The 18,044-nt window shown below is 40.0% G+C and overlaps 1 protein-coding gene and 1 long non-coding RNA gene across 3 annotated transcripts; one reads left to right on the top strand and one right to left on the bottom strand.

The window, feature by feature from the left end:
• Window positions 1-3,862: 3,862 nt before the first annotated feature.
• Window positions 3,863-9,467, top strand: LOC110204211 (uncharacterized). Of its 2 annotated transcripts, XR_013484723.1 has the most exons (5): window positions 3,863-4,255; window positions 6,127-6,293; window positions 6,413-6,541; window positions 7,325-7,483; window positions 8,949-9,467. It is a non-coding gene; the product is annotated as an uncharacterized LOC110204211 (long non-coding RNA). The 2 variants fall into 2 exon arrangements; XR_002323236.2 differs by having other exon boundaries at window positions 3,863-6,293.
• Window positions 9,468-10,848: 1,381 nt separating this feature from the next.
• On the bottom strand, window positions 10,849-18,034 carry LOC110204212 (uncharacterized; the record flags this gene model as incomplete). Its single annotated transcript, XM_078149879.1, is given in 7 exon segments — window positions 10,849-12,923; window positions 14,330-14,441; window positions 14,980-15,309; window positions 15,516-15,602; window positions 15,604-15,641; window positions 16,336-16,665; window positions 17,674-18,034. Coding segments are annotated over 7 exon segments (3,333 nt in total), but the record flags the coding sequence as incomplete, so codon positions are not given.
• Window positions 18,035-18,044: the final 10 nt, after the last annotated feature.

The raw sequence follows: 18,044 nt of genomic DNA, 5'->3' as shown, positions 1-18,044 counted from the left end.
ACCCACCTGTATTCAGTTCAGTTCAGATAGTCAGCTCAACCATTGATCTCCAAATGCCACTGGTTCTTCCTTCACCTCCCCAGGGGTGGGAGGGAAGAAAACTTTAATAATTGTGATCATTTTCTTATTGGTCATGGTGTTTTCCTATCTGTGCTTGTATTGCTTATGTGGTTTATGCTTACAAATGAGATCATTCTGACTGTACTAAAAAGGCCCTAAAGCACCCTAGTATACAGCTGCCCCAAAGACATTGTGAAAAATATTCAGAAAGAATGTATGGGTGCCTTTTCAGGGGTGGATTATAGGTTCCTTTTGGGAAATAGCAATAAGCAAAAAGCCATAAAAACTTAAATCCTGTGAAAGGTAGAATCCCAAACATGGTGATCTCTTTACCAATTGTAACTTAAGATAAAAAATTATATTTTAGACACCGAGTCAAAACTTAAGACACTATGACATATGAAAGTCATGACAAGAATATCATGACCCATATATGATCGAGAAATACATTTATTTCAGGGCATAACATTGGCTTAACTCCCAAGCTTATTACTAAGGAAAACACTGAAAATATATGCCAGCCAGTGAGACACTCTCAGTTCCTCCTCTCTTCATCTGTTTTCTCTAATTACCACAGAGATTTTTGGGTCTGTTAGTGGGAATCAACTGATCTGCGGGCTGCAACCCCAGACTGAAGATTGCCCTTGTTTGTAAGTGTTCACAATGATGCTTAAACTATTACCAACAATCAATCTGGAGATGCTTGACCTCTCATTGGCATAAAAAAACCAATCCATGATTATGGGGTGCTACAGGGTTCCCCAGCAAAAGGAATTCCAGACCTTACAATTGGAGACAAAGTCACAGGTAATACTAATACTACTGTGGGTTGTTGTGGCTTATACAAAGAAATGACAAACTTCAGTTAGAGGTTAATAAAAATAAAGATATAATTTTTCCTCTTTCAAGTTCAGAGGTCCATTGAAATCAATCCTTGGGGACAAGGGACCCAAGATTAAGATCCTTGGTTTAAAGGAAGGGAAAAAAGTAAAGATATACCAAAACAAGGTTTCCTGTCAGGAAGGTTTGAATTGCAGTTCTGCCTCGGACACAAGTTGTGGGACCCTGGGCAAGTTCCTTAGAATCTCTGTGATTCAGTTTCCACAGCTGTAAAATGGGGTTAATAATAGCACCTACCTCAAAGGGTGTTGTGAGGACCGAATAACTTAACATACATATATGTATATAAAAAAGGGCTTTCCGAGTCTTGAAGTACTATATGAAGTAGTTATTATTATTTCAGCTTAACTGTCCTATTTCTGAGACCATCTAGGGACTGTTACATGCACCACCTTCAGGAGGTCTGAACACAGCAGTCTGAATCATGCTTTCTCATTTATCTTTCCTACACTGCTTCTCTCTTCAAAAGTCCCCATTAGATATAGCTTAAATGGGATACTGATTTCAAGCTCTCATTTACAGAGCATAGGAAATAGCTAACAATGCAATCTGTCTGAATTACTCACCCCCCCCAATTCCTGCTTATTCTCTATCAATTACCCAATGCACCTACCAGTAAGAGGAGTCATTTTTAATGAGGTTTTATTCACTATTCCCCTGAATTTATATCAACTTACAACTGGGTTTGGAATCTAGCAGAGGAAAAGAACATTAGTTTAGCTGATATTTTTAAAATAACAATAAAGAGATATTTTGACTGTTGTTTGGTCGTTTCTAATTCTTCAGGACCCCATTTGGGGATTTCGTGGCAAAGGCACTAGAGCGGTTTGTCATTTCCTTCTGCAACTCATTTTACAGATGAAGAAACTGAGGCAAACAGGAGTAAGTGATTTGCCCAGGGTGACACAGCTAGTACCTGAAGCTGATCTTTCTGATCATATCTTCCTGATTCAAGGCCCAGCACTCTGTCCTTCTGCCACCTAGCTGCCCATAGCCCAGGGGAAAAGCAAATCTTAGTCAATGAAGATCAGTTATAGAATTCTTTCAGTGACCGTGAGGGACTAAATGATGCTTAAGAAAATCCCTTCACTTGCCATTGTGGGGTAAAGGAGAGAGACTAGAAGAAGTATAAGAAACTGGAGCTGCCATTCAGATTTGGGATTTTTTGTTTCTTGGGAACCTGTTCTTTGAGTGGCAGACAATAAAGCAACCTTGCCCGGCAATGCCCACACACACACTGACAACAGCCCTTCCCTGCCTGTACAGTTTCTGCTGGCCTATTCCACACTGTTGCCACAGCCTGAGAAAGAGCCAAGATGACTGTGAGGTGATCAGGGTTTTATCCCATGTACCACCATTTTATGGCCATTACATTTGGAGGCAGCTGGTGGCCCAGGGGATAGAGCACTGGGCCTGAAGTCAGGAAGACCTCAGTTCAAATCTAGGTCAGACACTTACCGAGGGATTCTGGGTAAGTCACTGTAACCTATGTTTGCCTGAGTTTCCTCAACTGCAAAATGTAAAAACCAGATTAGATAATATTTGGAAACAGTGCTTAGTACAATGCTTAGCACATGGTAGGTGCTTAATAAATGCTTATTCCTACCTCTCTCCTATTAAGCCCTTCCAATCCTTCAGAAGCATGGAAACACCTGAGTGTAGCACTCAATTAGCCAGCATAATTAATTAACTGTTCATCTTTTTTTGTTTTTAGGCAATTGGGATTAAGTGACTTGCCCAGGGTCACACAGCTAGTAAGTGTCAAGTGTTTGGTCAGAGGCTGGATTTGAACTCAGGTCCTAACTATTCATCTTTCACCAAATGCAGGCGCCCTTCCCCCTGAGCTTTTCCTTGTTCACTCCTTAATCTCATGGCAACCTCTCCAGTAATATCTCAGGGTGCTTTTGCAATACTTCTCTCACAGCAAAAACTCATCATTACAGCTCTTGTCACAACCGGTGGCAGCTTTCCTAAATGTAAAGTATTTGAAGACCATTTGGGAAATAAAATTGCCTTCAGACTAATTCCCAGAATTGGCCTAATTGAAAAGCAGACCGATTCTGCTTTCCAGAAACAGTAAGGGAATGCAAGACAATTATTAAAAGTCTGCCTTTGAATATTTCCATTGGGTTCTTCTGCTTGCAACTTTCATCTACACAACTCATGACTCATTCTGCTTTGGAATGATATTCAAGATTAAAATATTGTCCTGGAGCCAATGATAAGTATGGCTGCTTATTTTGCATGAAGAGTTAACCTATTATAAAATGATGATATTTAATACGTTCTGGCACTCAGAGGTTCACAAAGCATTTAAGATCCATTGACTCGTTTGAGCCTCACTACGATCCCAGTGGTTAGGTCTTACCATCCTCACTGTATAGATGACTAACCAAACCCTAAGAGTTGAAGCTGTTTATTCAAGGTCACCCAAAAACCAGTGGATGGAGCTAGGTACCAGATGTAGATCTCCTCCTGAGTGCTGCCTGTCATGAACGACATGAACAACAACATGTAAAGTAGGTGATCTGTACCTTTTTTTATTTTGTTGAAAGTGGCTCCATGTTAGTTATGTGCATGCTGTGTTCCCAGTTGGATTCTGAGCTCATGGAGAACAGTACCAGTGTAATGTGACTGGCCAATGGGAGCCCAGTCCTTAGGGACCATGTGCAGTGTGCTTGGCCTCTCATAACAAGAGTAATAAATTATTAGAGAGTAATAGGGATTATAGTAATAATATTAATGATAATAGTCATCGAGAGTAAAATAGTAATACTGGCCATTACTTTCCTCTTCAGAGCATGCCCAGAAACTGGCTCACCAAACATCCATGAAGGAAAACACATCAGCCAGAGTGTACTGTGCATGCTCCTAGTGATGGGCTCTCATTGGCCAAGGCATCACTTCACCAGTAATGCTCTCAGCTTAAAAATACTTCAACCATCTAGTTGTTATTACATCTGGATTCTCCCCATTGGATAATCATTCTTAGATTGCACATTGGTTAAAATTGAGGCCATTGATATAATTTTAAAATCTTAATTTTTCTTTGCCATATACTTAATTGGAGCCTTGCTTTCTACTTGTCTAAATCCCATCTCCCTTGAAAGAAGTCATCAATGGTAATTTTCCCTTCTGAAAGCTTCGTGGACTTCTTCTGCTCCAGAAGATTTTCTTCAGTTGGGATGAGTCACACACAGCCTCTTGATAAAGCTGATGCAGCTGCTCCACCTGATGAGTTAGCAACTGGATCTCTTACTGAAGGACATCAGTTCTCTGCAAGGAAACTACAAAAGTGAGATTTGTCCCTATATCCCATGTTTGCTCTTTCCTTTCCAAGCAAACATGTGAATCCAAGTATTATAGTCAAAATATGGATTTCATTATGCTGGGAACTTTTCCCCCAGGAAATCTGCAGTGTATATCATCAGCTGAAATGGAGAGGAGAGAAGGGAGGCTCATATATGAAAATTAAACACTTCCGCTTAAACTTAATAATGTAACAGTCTACTAAATTTTCAGGACACTAGAGAAACTTGCCCAACGAGAAAAAGCTAGACTACTAGGCAAAAACAAGACTTCTATGGAAGGCCTCTGCAAAACATATTCAATCCAAGATAAACATCAATATTTGTGTGAACTGGAGGTCGACAAAGAGATGAAGAGACAGTTTTCACTACACTGATTTCAGGATTATGAATTTTCTATATGAGGCTGTTAGTTAAACTGTTCTGCAGAAATTGAACAAGTGATTGCGCTTTTTAAATGAGCCTTATTGATACCTTTTTGGTTTTATATCAGTTCTGGGGGGGGAAAGAGTTTGACAACCATCACATATTCACTAGATATACTTCCAAGTGAGTTTGGGAGATCTCCTTCTGAAGTGATATAAGCAGCATTATTGGATTTTAACAACTGGAAATATTTTGCTATGAGAAATGGAACAATTAACTTCATAGACTTTTTACACCTTCTCTTGCCTTACTATTGCAAAATCTCAACAATGGAAACGGATTTTTAATTTGAAATGAGGCACAAGCATTTTCTATATTAGGAATGTAAACCATATGAGCAGACAATTCTTAAGTGACAACTTTTCTGCCAACATACTCACATCTATCCAAATCATTAGTACTGATTTCTTGTATCCTTTCCATCACAGCTTCCTCTGTGTTTGGTATGGTGTTAAGGGTGTTGCTCAGAAAGCTAGTAAGTTGATTGATGAAACTCTAGTACTGGGGCTGGGAACTTTTAGTTTGCAAGTTCCGGGTGAATGGGGATTGGTCTCTTGTAGTCGTTTGCTCTTCCTTGTGAAGCAAATCAGGTGGACATTCTTCCCAGCTCTTCTGCCCATCTTTCTGTTGCTCTAAGAGAAAAATGTCTTCATTTTCCAAGTTCTTAATAGCTTCATAAGTGTCCTAAACATGCCAATAAATACTTGAAATCCCTGAATTTCAAAGCGAGTGATTTCACAGTCATTCTACTGCTAATTTTAAGGTTAAAGAAGAAGGCTATCTTTTCTTCTCTATATAAATATGGTCATAGTCTCTTCTTTGAGGCTACAAGACCATGGTCTTTCCATAAAGCATTCGTAGAGTCTTCATTTTTAGAGCTGGAAAAGATCTTAGAGAACATCTAATCTAATCCTCTAATTTTAGGGATGAAGACTCAGAGACCCAGAGCAAAGTAAGTAGCAAAATTCACTGGGCTGGGAGCCAGGAGTCTTGAGTCCAGGATCTGTCTTTTCTGCCTTAAACAAATTACTTAGTTCTTTGTATCACACTTTTCCTAATCTGTAAAAAGGGAATAAGAATACTCGAACTACCTTCTTCACAGCATTGCTCTAATGGTCTAATAACATAATAAATGCAAAACCACTTTGAAAAGTGCAATGCTTTCAAAATACTCTATGAAAGGAAACAGTTTTTACTGTTGTCATCACTACTTATGATCAGTGAGGAGATCTAGGGAACCAACATAATAGAGCAAAATATCTCCCGGACTAGTTCTGTTTGCTGTTTTTGAAAGAGTTACCAGAAAGAAAGAAGAAAATAAGCATTTATCCAGAGCCTTCTATGTGCCAGACACTGTGCCAAGAACCTCACAATATGATTTCATTTGATCTTCTTCCTGAGGGTGACTTTCATTCTTATGTCCATTTTACAGATGAGGAAACTGAGGCAAACAGGGTTAAGTGACTTTAAGTGCCCAGGGTCACACAGCTAGTGTCTCAGGCCAGATTTGGACCTCAGGAAGGGGAGTTTTCCTGACTCCAAGCCCTGCACTGTGCACTATGGTGCCCTCTAGCACCCCATAAGTTCATCATCTGTCAGGTGAGTGGCCAGTTTTACCTGTGTTCTCTCAGTTTATCACTGGTTATAAAGACTTTTCAAGTGGTTTCCTGTGTTGTCATTGTATAAATTTCTCCAAAAGTATTTTTTCTTATGCACAGACCTGATGTGACTCCTTTACGTCCCCTACTACAGTGGTCACCTATTAACATCTAGGGTTACAGACAAACTCTTTAAGGCTTTAAAACCCTTCACCACCTCATTGGCCATTACTGACCCTCCAGCACGTGGTAAGTCAGCCAAACAAGTGTGCCTTGCTGCTTACTGCCCACCACCTCCCTTATCCTCATTCCTCCCATCTTGGCATGAAGCCTTTCCTGATAGTCCCCAGCTGCTGGTACCATTCCTCTAAAACGACCTTGAATGCATTTCCATGGGATCATCAGTTTTATATTTACGCTATGTGCAGTTTTACACACCCGTATCCCCCATTAGCATGTAAGCTCCTCAAATATTGGGATTATTCCTTGTATCCCAAACGCCCTATACGGCAGTGCCCTAGAACATAGATCTTGGGACCACTGCTTAAATGATGTGGGAAGGGATGAGGCATCTGTGAATGTCATAGGAGGGGAAAAGTAGACGATTTGAGAGACAAGATATTTCTGTAGGTATGCAGAGATAGGGGAATAACTGGGCCTTTCACAAGCCTCATTCTCCTTGACCTCTCAGGAGCTGTTGACGCTACAGAGATCACTCTCTTCTGGGGTTTGGGGACACCCTTCCTTCCTCTCTGAATGCCCATCTCAGCTCTGGGTACCTGCTGTCTCCTCCCTCTACCCCCACATACCTGGAATGTTCTCTCTCACTACTGGCCTCCTAGGCTTCAACTAAATTCCAGTCATTTAGACTGGGAGCTCCTTGTAGGCAGGGCCAGACTTTGGCCTCCAAATTTTAAGTTCCCAGGGCTAAGCAATCCCTGGCACAAGTTGATTGACTGGCTTTAGTTACGTACGCTCAATAATACGCTCAAGATAAACCTGGGTTCTTCTGTTACTCTGTGGTTCCAAAAGGCATGATGAGAAGAAGATACACTTCTATGATAAAATGAAGGATTGAGCATTCTGATTCCAGGGTAAGAAGCCATTATTCCTCCCGCCTTTCACTGGAAAGATGCAGTCAGTCAGTCAACATCCACAAGAACCCTGCTACAGTCTTTGGGATGGCTCAAGGTACCAGTAATCTACCTTTTTTCTATTCAAGCCTTTAATTTCATATCCCATACAATCCTCTATAATCATAAGAATCTTGCCCAAGGCTGGCTTCTGTGAAAATGGAAACTCCTCCCCTTCTCCCCTCCCAAAGCAGTTTTTGCTTATGAATACTGCTACATTAAGCCTTCAAATATCCAACAGCCAAATGAGCCAAGTTAGGCCTTAAAAGAGTTGGAACAAGGTCGAATCTCTGAGTTTCAAATGGCAGGCCCACGTGTTGTCGACATTCTAGAATTTTCAAAATTGGACACTGTCTAAACAAAACTTACTACAGTGAAATCTGAAAAAGCCAGTGTTTGGAAAAAAAAAACAACTTCCCCCCCCAACAGTTTTTGCCGTTTGGTAGAGAGAAAACAAATGAAACAAGATAAGATAGATTATGTTTCATAAAATAATCATTGCAAGGGGTGGAGAAACATTGGGACTGCCATAAAAATGCATGTGTATACATTCTGTGTATAATTTATTTACCACAAAACCATGAGTAAGTAAATTCAGTGAATTCACACAAAAAGTTTTTAGGTTATGAAGAAAAACATTTAATGAAAAGAAGTTTACATTTGCTAAAAAGAAAACCCCAAACAAAAAACGAATGTTCATTGCCTTGAACATTGTCATTCACTGCCCCATTTACAAAATAACTTGAAATTTTGTGACAATCAAACTATTTTATTATATTCACTTAAAATTATATGCCTTAAAATTATATTTTACTATTTTAAGATGACCATCATTTTTGCTGTCTTCACTTTCTTTGTTGCCTGGATTTGGAACAAAGAACACAAGATAGACATATGTAAATAATTTATCTTGTATACATATGGATTCACAGCAGACAGATGTAATGGCATTTCCAATTACAAAGTTATTTAGAAACACTAGAGCAATATCCCATTATCTAACCACAGTACCTGAAACCCAATTTCCTATTAGATCCCATATGCTAGTCTTCTTTTCTGCAAAAATTCTACAAGAACCTGTTCAGTTTAGGTTTAATATTTTTTTTTTTTTCAAATCAATGAAAAAGGAAAGATCTGCAAGACAAATCACAAGTTAACTTAAACATTTTATTTAACATAATCGATCACAAGCTACACTGGGGTAAACCTCTCAGTTTGTTGATATGTGGACTTATATAACTTCATATCATTTTTGAAATGGCTGAAGGAAATGCTAAATTCAAAAAAGCATTGGCTTTCAACTAAAGAATCCTACACTGGGTCAAAATGGATAAAATATAGAAACAAATTCACACGCACAGAATGTCCAAATTCATATGATGAGAGGCCTAAGTTACACTTTTCATCGTGAAATTCAAGATAATGCAACATTCACTTGAATTCTTATTTCTGACAAATGTGCTATATTCTAATATTAGGTCAATTGAAGAGTCTGGTTTCCCTCTGCTTTAATCCTACTACAGTGACCAGAGGGCTCTGGAAAGTCATCTCTGTGCCACAAACTGGGCCAGGTTTCACTCAATTCAAAGGTTCTGAATCTAGACCCAGTGAAGGACTTAACAGTGTGTGGAGGTGGCCTGTGGACCAGCCAAACAAAGTGCCAAGATCGTACCACAAGATAAGCTGCCCTCCCTCTGTAAGCAAGTAAGGGCCCAAAGGCCATCAATTGAGTTACGGTGTGACTGTAAGATAATCGGTAGAAGAAAGATTATGGAATAGTACACGAAAATTCCTCACTATTCTTACAACAACAACAATTATTTAAATAATAAGGTGAGGAAGTTCCTTTTGAATACCTGGGGAATTGTAACTATAAATTAAAGTTAAGTGATGCTTATTAAGGCTTTCAGGATAGGTGCTTTAAAATGTAAATAGTTTAGGGCAAAACAATCTCATCCATCTGGGGCCTTCAACTCTTTAGAACAGGTGTGAGAACCCTAAAGACAGAGGGACCAGAGAGTCTGCTTACTTTACCCACAATTGTAACAGGTTAGTTATATAGTTTTCTATAGCTGCCAAGGAGGTTGGGGGAGGGGGAAAAGGGGAGAAGGAAAGCAAATGACAGTAAGAAAAAGGTATCGCTGACAATGAAGAGCCTGGGATGATTGTGGGTCTGCAAATATCATTATATTACAGCATAGTAATTGATGTTCATAATGATGACTACTACTCATCAAGAAAAGGTTAAATTACATTTTGAATACTCAGCTTTAGAAAGCAGAGAAGTGTGTAATAGATTTTAGCAAGGTTTCTATCTAAAGTGGTTAAAACAAAATAAAAAAAGCTAGTGCTTAAAGGACAGAGTGAGGGTTCAGTGATCTGTAAAATTAGCTTCTACTATCCAAATCTGATACTACTTGGATAAACAAGGCATTATACTGTACCTAAAAGAATCAATGTTTTACCATTCATAACAAATCGTTGCTCTTCACTTTGGTTTCAGAATAACAAAACTAAAAGCAAACTTGGTTACCTCCCTGCCCTACAGTGCTCATTTAAAATTTTTGCTTTGTTAGGTTAGGGAGGAAGCTCAACATATTCCAAACACTTAGGCACTCCTCTGCCCCAAGACAGAGACAAGATCTGTTTCATCTGTTCTGGAAAAGTTGACCATATATGTGTTCTCAACACAGAATAAGGTAAAGATTGGTATAGAAAAAAGGGTTTCGCATTATATTTTATTTAAATTGCCTTAGAGAGCAAACACACATCACTTCATTCCAAAGTCATGTAAATGCTTTTTAGATTATCTTATATACTACTGAGAGCTGAACTTCAACCATTGAGAAATTTAGCAAAACATGTGATATGCCCATTAAAAAGAAACATCATAAAATGTGACATCATACCTCTTTTGAACTTGGTAGCTGGTCTGGTCTGCTTAAGTTGTGTTTTCCTGTTTTCCATGAGTTCAAAAACTCCTGGTCATTACTTAATTTTATGGGTTCCTCAGTGACCTTTTCTTGAGTCTGGTTTTTGTTATTTTCTAACACAGCACTGCTGCTGGGTTCTGTAAGCAAAGAAGGCTCTGACTGGATTTCTTTTAAATTGTCACCGACCGGTGGGACAGATTTTAGGAGACGACTCTCTGGGCTATACTTTCCAACATCAATTGGCTCGAACAGTATACTGCTAGGTGTCTTTGATTTTATTCTCTTTCTGAAAAGAGTAGTGTAAAAAGTTTTCTTCCAATTTGAGACTTTTTCTGGGGTTGATTCTCCTGCTGTGGTGGAGGGGTCATCTTTGCTAAGATTAGCAGATCTTTGCAGATCTGTATTGCCTGCTTTCTCGTTGTTAGGAAGAATCTGGAGAACAGTTGCTTTTCCAACCTTACCCAAAGGTAAGATGTCCTTTGACAAAAGATTAAATCCTGTCTGTTCTGCATTGTGTCTGCTTCTTCTGGTCAGATCTGCAATGTAACTGGTGTTCAGTCATAGCTCTATTTTTGTTCTCAGCGCAAGCTATCTCCATGGCCCTCAGCAAAGGAGTACTATAGATTTCTTTGTCAGTTCCATTTCGGCTTCCAATTCTAAAGGATTCTTGCACTCTATCCTGGGCTTTATTTTCCAGGCTTGGAAGCTGCTTTTCAATGATCTTTTTTAGACTAGGTATCCGATGAATGTCTTGAGGTTGTTTGTTTCTGTTTCTAGTTAAACATAAAATTCCTTGAGGTACCAATGAACTTTGAAAGATATCCGGGCAAATACCTGTGCATTTGCCATCCTTTTCTATGTTCCTAGATGTTAATACAGCATTAGATCCTTTCAGGCCTCTATTCTTTTTCTTTTTGCCACTAGACTTTAATCCAGTCTTACGAACTTTCGCAGGCTTCTTTGGCTCTTCTACCTTTGTTTCAGGTGCCACCCTGGCAGCATGGAGTAATCTAATGCCCCTACTTCTAGATGGTCAAGACCTGTGACATGGACTCTCACTGCCTTTCTTCTCCAGGAGACTCTTCCCTAGACACTCCATATATATCCTCTCTTGAGTTTCTGTTTCCTTTTTATGTGATCTTGATGACATAAACTTCTCCGGGAAGCTCTTGTGCAGTTTCTTTGTTTCCTTGGACAATGTATCTACTTTATTTTTGCCTCTGGTTTTCGAAGTCATCATCCCTATATTGGCACTTGCATCTTTAAGTTTCTTCTCCTCATTCTCTGTCTTACATAGTTCAGTTGGTAAACCTAAATTGGGCTCTTGTGGTTCCTTAGCAGACTTAAGTATGTTGCTAGATGTTAAACATTCCACCTTTTCATGAACTGTGAAACTCTTAGGTGGTGTCTTTTCCTTACTCTCTATGCATATCTTCTTTTTCAAATTTAACTTGCTTCTCTTTCTTGAAGCCAGTCCATCTTCAGTCACAATGGTCTTCCCCTGCAAATTTTTGATACTTTTTTGTTCATTTTCTGTGTGTAACTCATTGATTTCACTCAAACTCAAATTTACTTGCTCCATAGGTTTATTTCTGTTTCTAGGGTGCAGTATTGCCTTTTGACTCTTTAACAAACCTGGAAAATTCTTAAAAGGTTCCTTTTCACTATTTCAGAATGTCATATCTGACTGCCTAGGAAATATTTCCTTTTTATTCCTAGAACGAAACACCATCATTCCTTTATTCTCAATTCTTTTTTTCAATTTCATTTCTTTTAAGACCTTTGGTGCCTTCTTTTCATTTCGTTGTGTGTGAGATGTTATTTCACTAACTGAATCACTAACTTTTGTTTTTTCATCAGTATCAGTTTTAGGTCTAGCATTCTCCATCAGTTTGAATCTCTTTAGATCTTCTGGTTTTACTTTTGATGTTTTGAAAACTCTCCTAACACCTCCTAAAAACCTCCTAAAAAAGTTTTCTCCTGCTTTTGCCTTTTCCTTATGAACTGTCATATTCCTATGACCTGGAAGCTCTTCTACTTTTTTGGGTTCTCCTCTAAGTTTCCCTAGGCTGCTTGGTGTGTTTTCTATTAGTTCTATTTTGGGTATTTCATATAACTTCTCAATACTCATTGAGTATTCTGGATCACATTTTTTCTTTTTACCAGACTTCTTGACAACTTTCACGTCTTCTATTAAATGTTCTTCCCTTTCCTTAGGCGTTCTTATCAGTCTCCTGGTGGTCAGATCTTCCACATTTCCACTTTCAAATTTTTCTTCCACGTATGTAACTTTTTGATCTAGTGCTGCTGTTTTTTTAATTCTGCTAAGATGTGGTGTTGATCTATTTTCCTTTGATGTACAAGTGTTTTTCAAAAGTGAAATATTGGGTGTTAATATTTTGGGGTCTACCTCGACTTCTTGAAGTGGCATCTTTGTTATTTCACCACTTCCAATTTCAGGGATCTTCTTTAGGGTTTGAATGATTTCATTTGCAGGGCAGCATATCATGCTCTGGCCATATAGCTGTTCCACTGTGTTAGGAATAGTACGTATCAGTTTCTCTGCTGTAATAAATGACAGAATAAAGATAATTATGAAACAAAGACTATGCCTCCACTCACTAGTCTGGGGACCAATTCTTCTTTATGAATTAAAGGTCTACCTGTTGGGGGCTGGCAAGAGATGTCGGAATGGAGAGGTAAAGGTGATTGGGGGCTGGCAGGGGACACCTGAATGGAGAGGTGACACCCCAGGAGTTGGGACCCGCCTCTTCTGGGATAGCTTGCGGGCTCAGCAGTGAGCTTCGTAGCAATCCTGGATGAGGTGCTGGGGAGGCTCCGCTAATGGGTTGTTGGCACCGCCTTCGGGGTGGATCCTTGTAGCCTTCATGACCCGCCCTCAGATTATATAACGGGCTGAGAACGCGAGTGTGGTGTATGCTCTTTATTGTGGAGGATCGGGGGGGGGATCCTCCACAATAAAGAGCATACACCACACTCGCGTCCTGTCTGGTCCTTGAGCCCACCTTTCCCCCAGGGTGGGTCCGGAGACGTCCGAAGCCCAGCTCCCAGGGAAGGAGACGTACCTGAAGGGCCCGGCCCGGGTCATCTACCCAAATTATTATTTTGTAGTCTTGTGTTTTCCTGGCCAATGACAATAATATTTAGTAAGATGATGCAAATCTGCAGATCTGTGCCTATCCAGGTTAAAAATATATATATCTAGATATAACTAGATAGATACATAGACACATAAATATAGATAGATATGTTGCATTACATGTAAATATAATATATAGACATATATACCTTTAAGTTATGGCTAGTTTGGTTGGAATACAGAGTACATGAAGGAGAGCAATATGAAATAAAGTGAGTTTTGGGAGTTTGCGTTTAGTCCTAAAGGATGAGGAAGCCAACTAAAGATTCTTGGGCATACTAATTACTATGGGTTGGATCTGCACTTTAGGAAAATAACGTTGAAAACTGTGTGAAGGGAAGGATTGTGGAGAGGAGGCCAATTAGGAAGTTATTTTAACAGTTAAGGGCTAGAGGCAATTAGGGCCTAGAAGTAGAGTGCTGGCCACTGTAGTAGGAAAAAAGGGATACATCCCTTTATCCTTGGAGACAGAACTGACAAGACTTGCAATTGGATGGGGGAGATTGAAGTCAAAGATTCTTTGTATAGTTGCTAAGTATAACTTATAAGAAATGTCTAAATTGTCACATCACAAGAATGTCTGAACTACGTTTAGATGTTAGCTCTCCTTATTCATCATAAAGTAAAAATTCTACATGGATAGGTTATGTCATTGTGATTCAGTGAGGGACCAGCCCTTTGGGTTGAAGGGTAGCTATAGCAACTCATGAAACCTCTACTGGCATGGCAAGGGCAAATCATAACTTGCCATTCCAAAGTTTCACAGAAGAAAAAAAGAAAAACCAAGCACTAGAGTCATCATGTAACCTACGTTCTAAAGAGTCTTCATCTCCTGAAGAATTGTGTAAATCTCTACCAATGTCAGGAGACACATTTGCAGTTTTCTTTTTGATGGGGGTTTCAAACATGCCTGGTAATGCTATTAATGAAGAAAATAAGTAACATTAATGTATGCAATAAAAACATAGAACATCATATATGCGTATGTACTGTATATATTACAGATATGTATTTTTTAAAAGTAAAAAGTCATATTCCACCCTCTTCCAACAAGAAAACAATGGGACAGAGTCCCCTTCCATTCTATTCATAAAGAGATCTCTTCTCAAAATCCCGGGCATGCAATCAATCTAGATGCAAGCTCTTGACTCTCATTCCTACTTCAAACAATGCAACAGACTCCCTCTGCTCATTAGGCATAATGATTTCTTTTCAAAGTCCAAGGCCCCCAACCTAGGCTGCAAACTCAACTCTCCTTTCCTGCTTCCTTCCACTGGCTTTCAGTTCTTGACTGGCATTTAGGCCAGTCTGTCTGCTTCTCTTGTTGCTTCACAACCACCTTTATTCTTCCCGACCATATACCGCAAGATACAGCCTAGCCCTGCCCAGAGGCATAACTATGCCAACTCAGAGTTATCATGGGGCTGGTTTGTTTGTAGCTGAAAAGATAGGCTATCCCACCAGATCCGACCACAACAATTGGCCAGGACCTCTCAAGAATGCACGCTCCCCCTTCTGTAAGGAGTTGGGGAGCACTTCTATCAGCTCTTTTAAAATTGTGCATCTACAAACACACTGCATGACATTCTCATGGCCTTCTGTGCACACTCTTTCACCTGCTAAATCCTCATTCATATCCATCTTAGGGTTTAAAACAAAGTTGTTCAGCATCATACAGGGCCATACAGGCTCGGTCACTTTTTCAGTATGAGCTCTGCCAATCACTAGGGTGCAGGGAGAGTTTGCGAAGCTTGTGCTAAAGTGATTCTGTGAGTGGTTTGCAGGCTTCTTCTGTAAAGGAAAAAGAAACATTTCCAAAAATAAATTCAGTATTTCTTAATGTTTGCTCAGATGACATTCCTAAGTACACAAATGTAAATGTGTAATACACATGATGATATATATGTATATACACACATGTATTATGTATATGTATAACACGCACACACACACACACACACACACGTAAAAATGATCTCCACATTTCTGTAATGTACCTTGACCTTGGGGGTTAATCTCTTCTGCTTTTTTATTATCCTTCTCTCAAGACCATGTTTTGTAACAACGTGTGCTTGTGGTTTTTTTAGTACCTAATCTCACCACATCTGCCCAAGAGTGTACAACTGTTAAGGAAAGTAACCAACAATTAATACAAATAAAATTCATTCAAACAGAACATAAATGAACATTTTTTGGATAAAACAATCAACAAAGAGAAAACCAAACCTCCCTAACCACCGATATCTTCTCTATTTCTAGTCACCCAACTCACTTCAAGGCATTCTCTCCCCCACTTTCTTGCTGATACATCCAGCCAAATGTTGCCATTTATCTCTTCTCCCCACATCTATCAGGTCAAACTCCTCTTTTCTCTTCACTCACAAATACCACCAGATACTGTATCTAAAAGCTGCCCCCCTACTCTCACTGCAAACTGATTTGTAACAAGTGCCGAATTCCTGTTTTCCCTCCTTTTCTCTTTCCTGCAGTAGTTGCCAAAGTGATTTTGGCTAACCCCAGCACACAAGTCTTACCCATCATGTCTCCACTCCTTCCTGTTACTGACAAACTCTAAAAGCAGCTTTCTATCACTCCCATGAGATTACTAGCTTTTCCAGCCTTGTTTTATTTACACCTTTTACCTCAAGCCCCGCACACAGCTCTGCACTGTCTGATCCAGCCATATACTGGCCTTCTTACTGTTCCTCCTACGTCTTCCCTGTGTTGGTAGACTGATGTCTTAAGCTCTTTGAAGCCAGGGGACTGCCTGCCCCCTGCCTGTAAAAACCATCGGAAAATGATTCCCTGCTCAAATACCCATGAGATTGTCTTTTGGTGCTCCTCTGTTGGAGTCAATCGTCTGTAGCGCATCCAAAACCTGGCTTCTTCTTGCAGAGGAGGATCTCCTCCAGACCGATGGTGTGCTCAGGGTCTTGTGGGGCTGGATGGTCTGGATTTCGGGAATAGATGTTGTTCTCTCCTCCACGAATTTTGACAAGGTGATGTTATCCCTGCTCGGTGCAGACTTCTTATTAGGAATGGCAGGAAGCTGTTGGTGTGGGTCTTTTGTACATGGCGGTATCCCTTCCACTACACTGGGGGAAGGCTCTTTTTCTGGTGGTTTAGAATGCGTCTGCTGCAGTGGACATTTTTATACAGTTTATAAATGACAAGATGTGCTACGGTTCCCTAATAAATGACTGAATATGGCCAAGGTGCATCAAAAGCCTGTAACAGACATTTCATTTGAGTCTGACAACAACCCTCTGAGGGCTAATCCTCCAGAGACGATCTCTGCAAAGGCACCCCTCGAGGCTCAATGAGCTTTGGGGACAAAAGTCTCCCCCTGCTGCCAGGTAGCAGTGAGACGGATATAGCAACATGTATGTCTCTGTATAACAATGATGCCAGCCACCATTGGTCCTGAGAATGTTAGTTTAGGCCTTGCCTTCCTACCAATAAAAGCTACGCTACCCCAAAGTTGGAAAGGATTGCTTCCCCAAGGCAATTGGAGGTAGATGAGGTCCTCAGACAAAGCCTGTCTGGCCACTTGTTAGGAATGCTGGCAAGTTCACTGGTTTGCTGTAGATGGGACCCCTGCCATCAGCTCGAAAAGCATGAAGGGAGTTTTCCATCACTACTAGAGCTCAGTGCTGCAGATGTACTGTCTACCACCACCCAGTGGCAGCAACCATAACTACAGGGGCATACTGTTAGGAGTGTTGTTTGGCAAAGGATTCATTTCTTTACCTAGCAGCACTTGTCAGGGTAGCAAAGAACTTTCTCTTTTCCCAATGACCCTAGGAAATAGGGACTATATGACTTGCCCCCCTAAGTATAAAACGAATAGCAGCAGCACAAAGCAGAAGCTGAACATGTTTAGAGTCTGAGGGCCCTACCCTGTACACGTCACCTCCCTTTGATGCTCTGAGGTCTTACAAGTTTTAGGGTCTGATTAAGGCAGAGTGTATAATGGGCAAAAAAAGGTTTTGCTTATTTTGTGCATCACATGCTATGTATGATGGCAAATGTTAAGTGAGATTTTATGTCTCAGCTTTTCTTTTAAACACTGCAATAACCATAGCAGACCTAGAGAAACTCAGGGCACTCAAGCGTGTTCACGCATGTTCTCTATCAAGACATGATGCTCCCCTTACAGGCTGGAATACTTTGAGTCCCTAGTGTATGAGAAGCCAACATAACAACAAATAACTGAACTCTCTCCATTTGAAAAGATATTTCGTAGGAAATCATTTTTGAAGATAGGATAATATATACCAGTACTTGTTAAAAATGCAGTTAGGGTATGGATCATAGAGAAATGCATAATTTCAACTACAGACAGATTAAATGCTTGTCTAAAATATTGTACCTTCATCATTGAGTTTCTCGGGACCCAGGTTGTGGATGCTGTTTTGCTCGTCTCTGGGCTTTCTCCTTTTTCAAGAGGTGTATTGGGAGGTAAATTTCCATCAAATAATTCGGGTCTCAGAGGGGCTCCAAAAGAAACTCTCCTCCTTTTTTCA

This window comes from Phascolarctos cinereus, unplaced genomic scaffold, assembly GCF_003287225.1.
Source record: "Phascolarctos cinereus isolate Bilbo 61053 unplaced genomic scaffold, phaCin_HiC Scaffold_138;HRSCAF=706, whole genome shotgun sequence".
Lineage (NCBI taxonomy): Eukaryota > Metazoa > Chordata > Mammalia > Diprotodontia > Phascolarctidae > Phascolarctos > Phascolarctos cinereus.
Note: the sequence above shows the minus strand (reverse complement) of the source record. Positions and strands in the feature narration are given on the sequence as shown.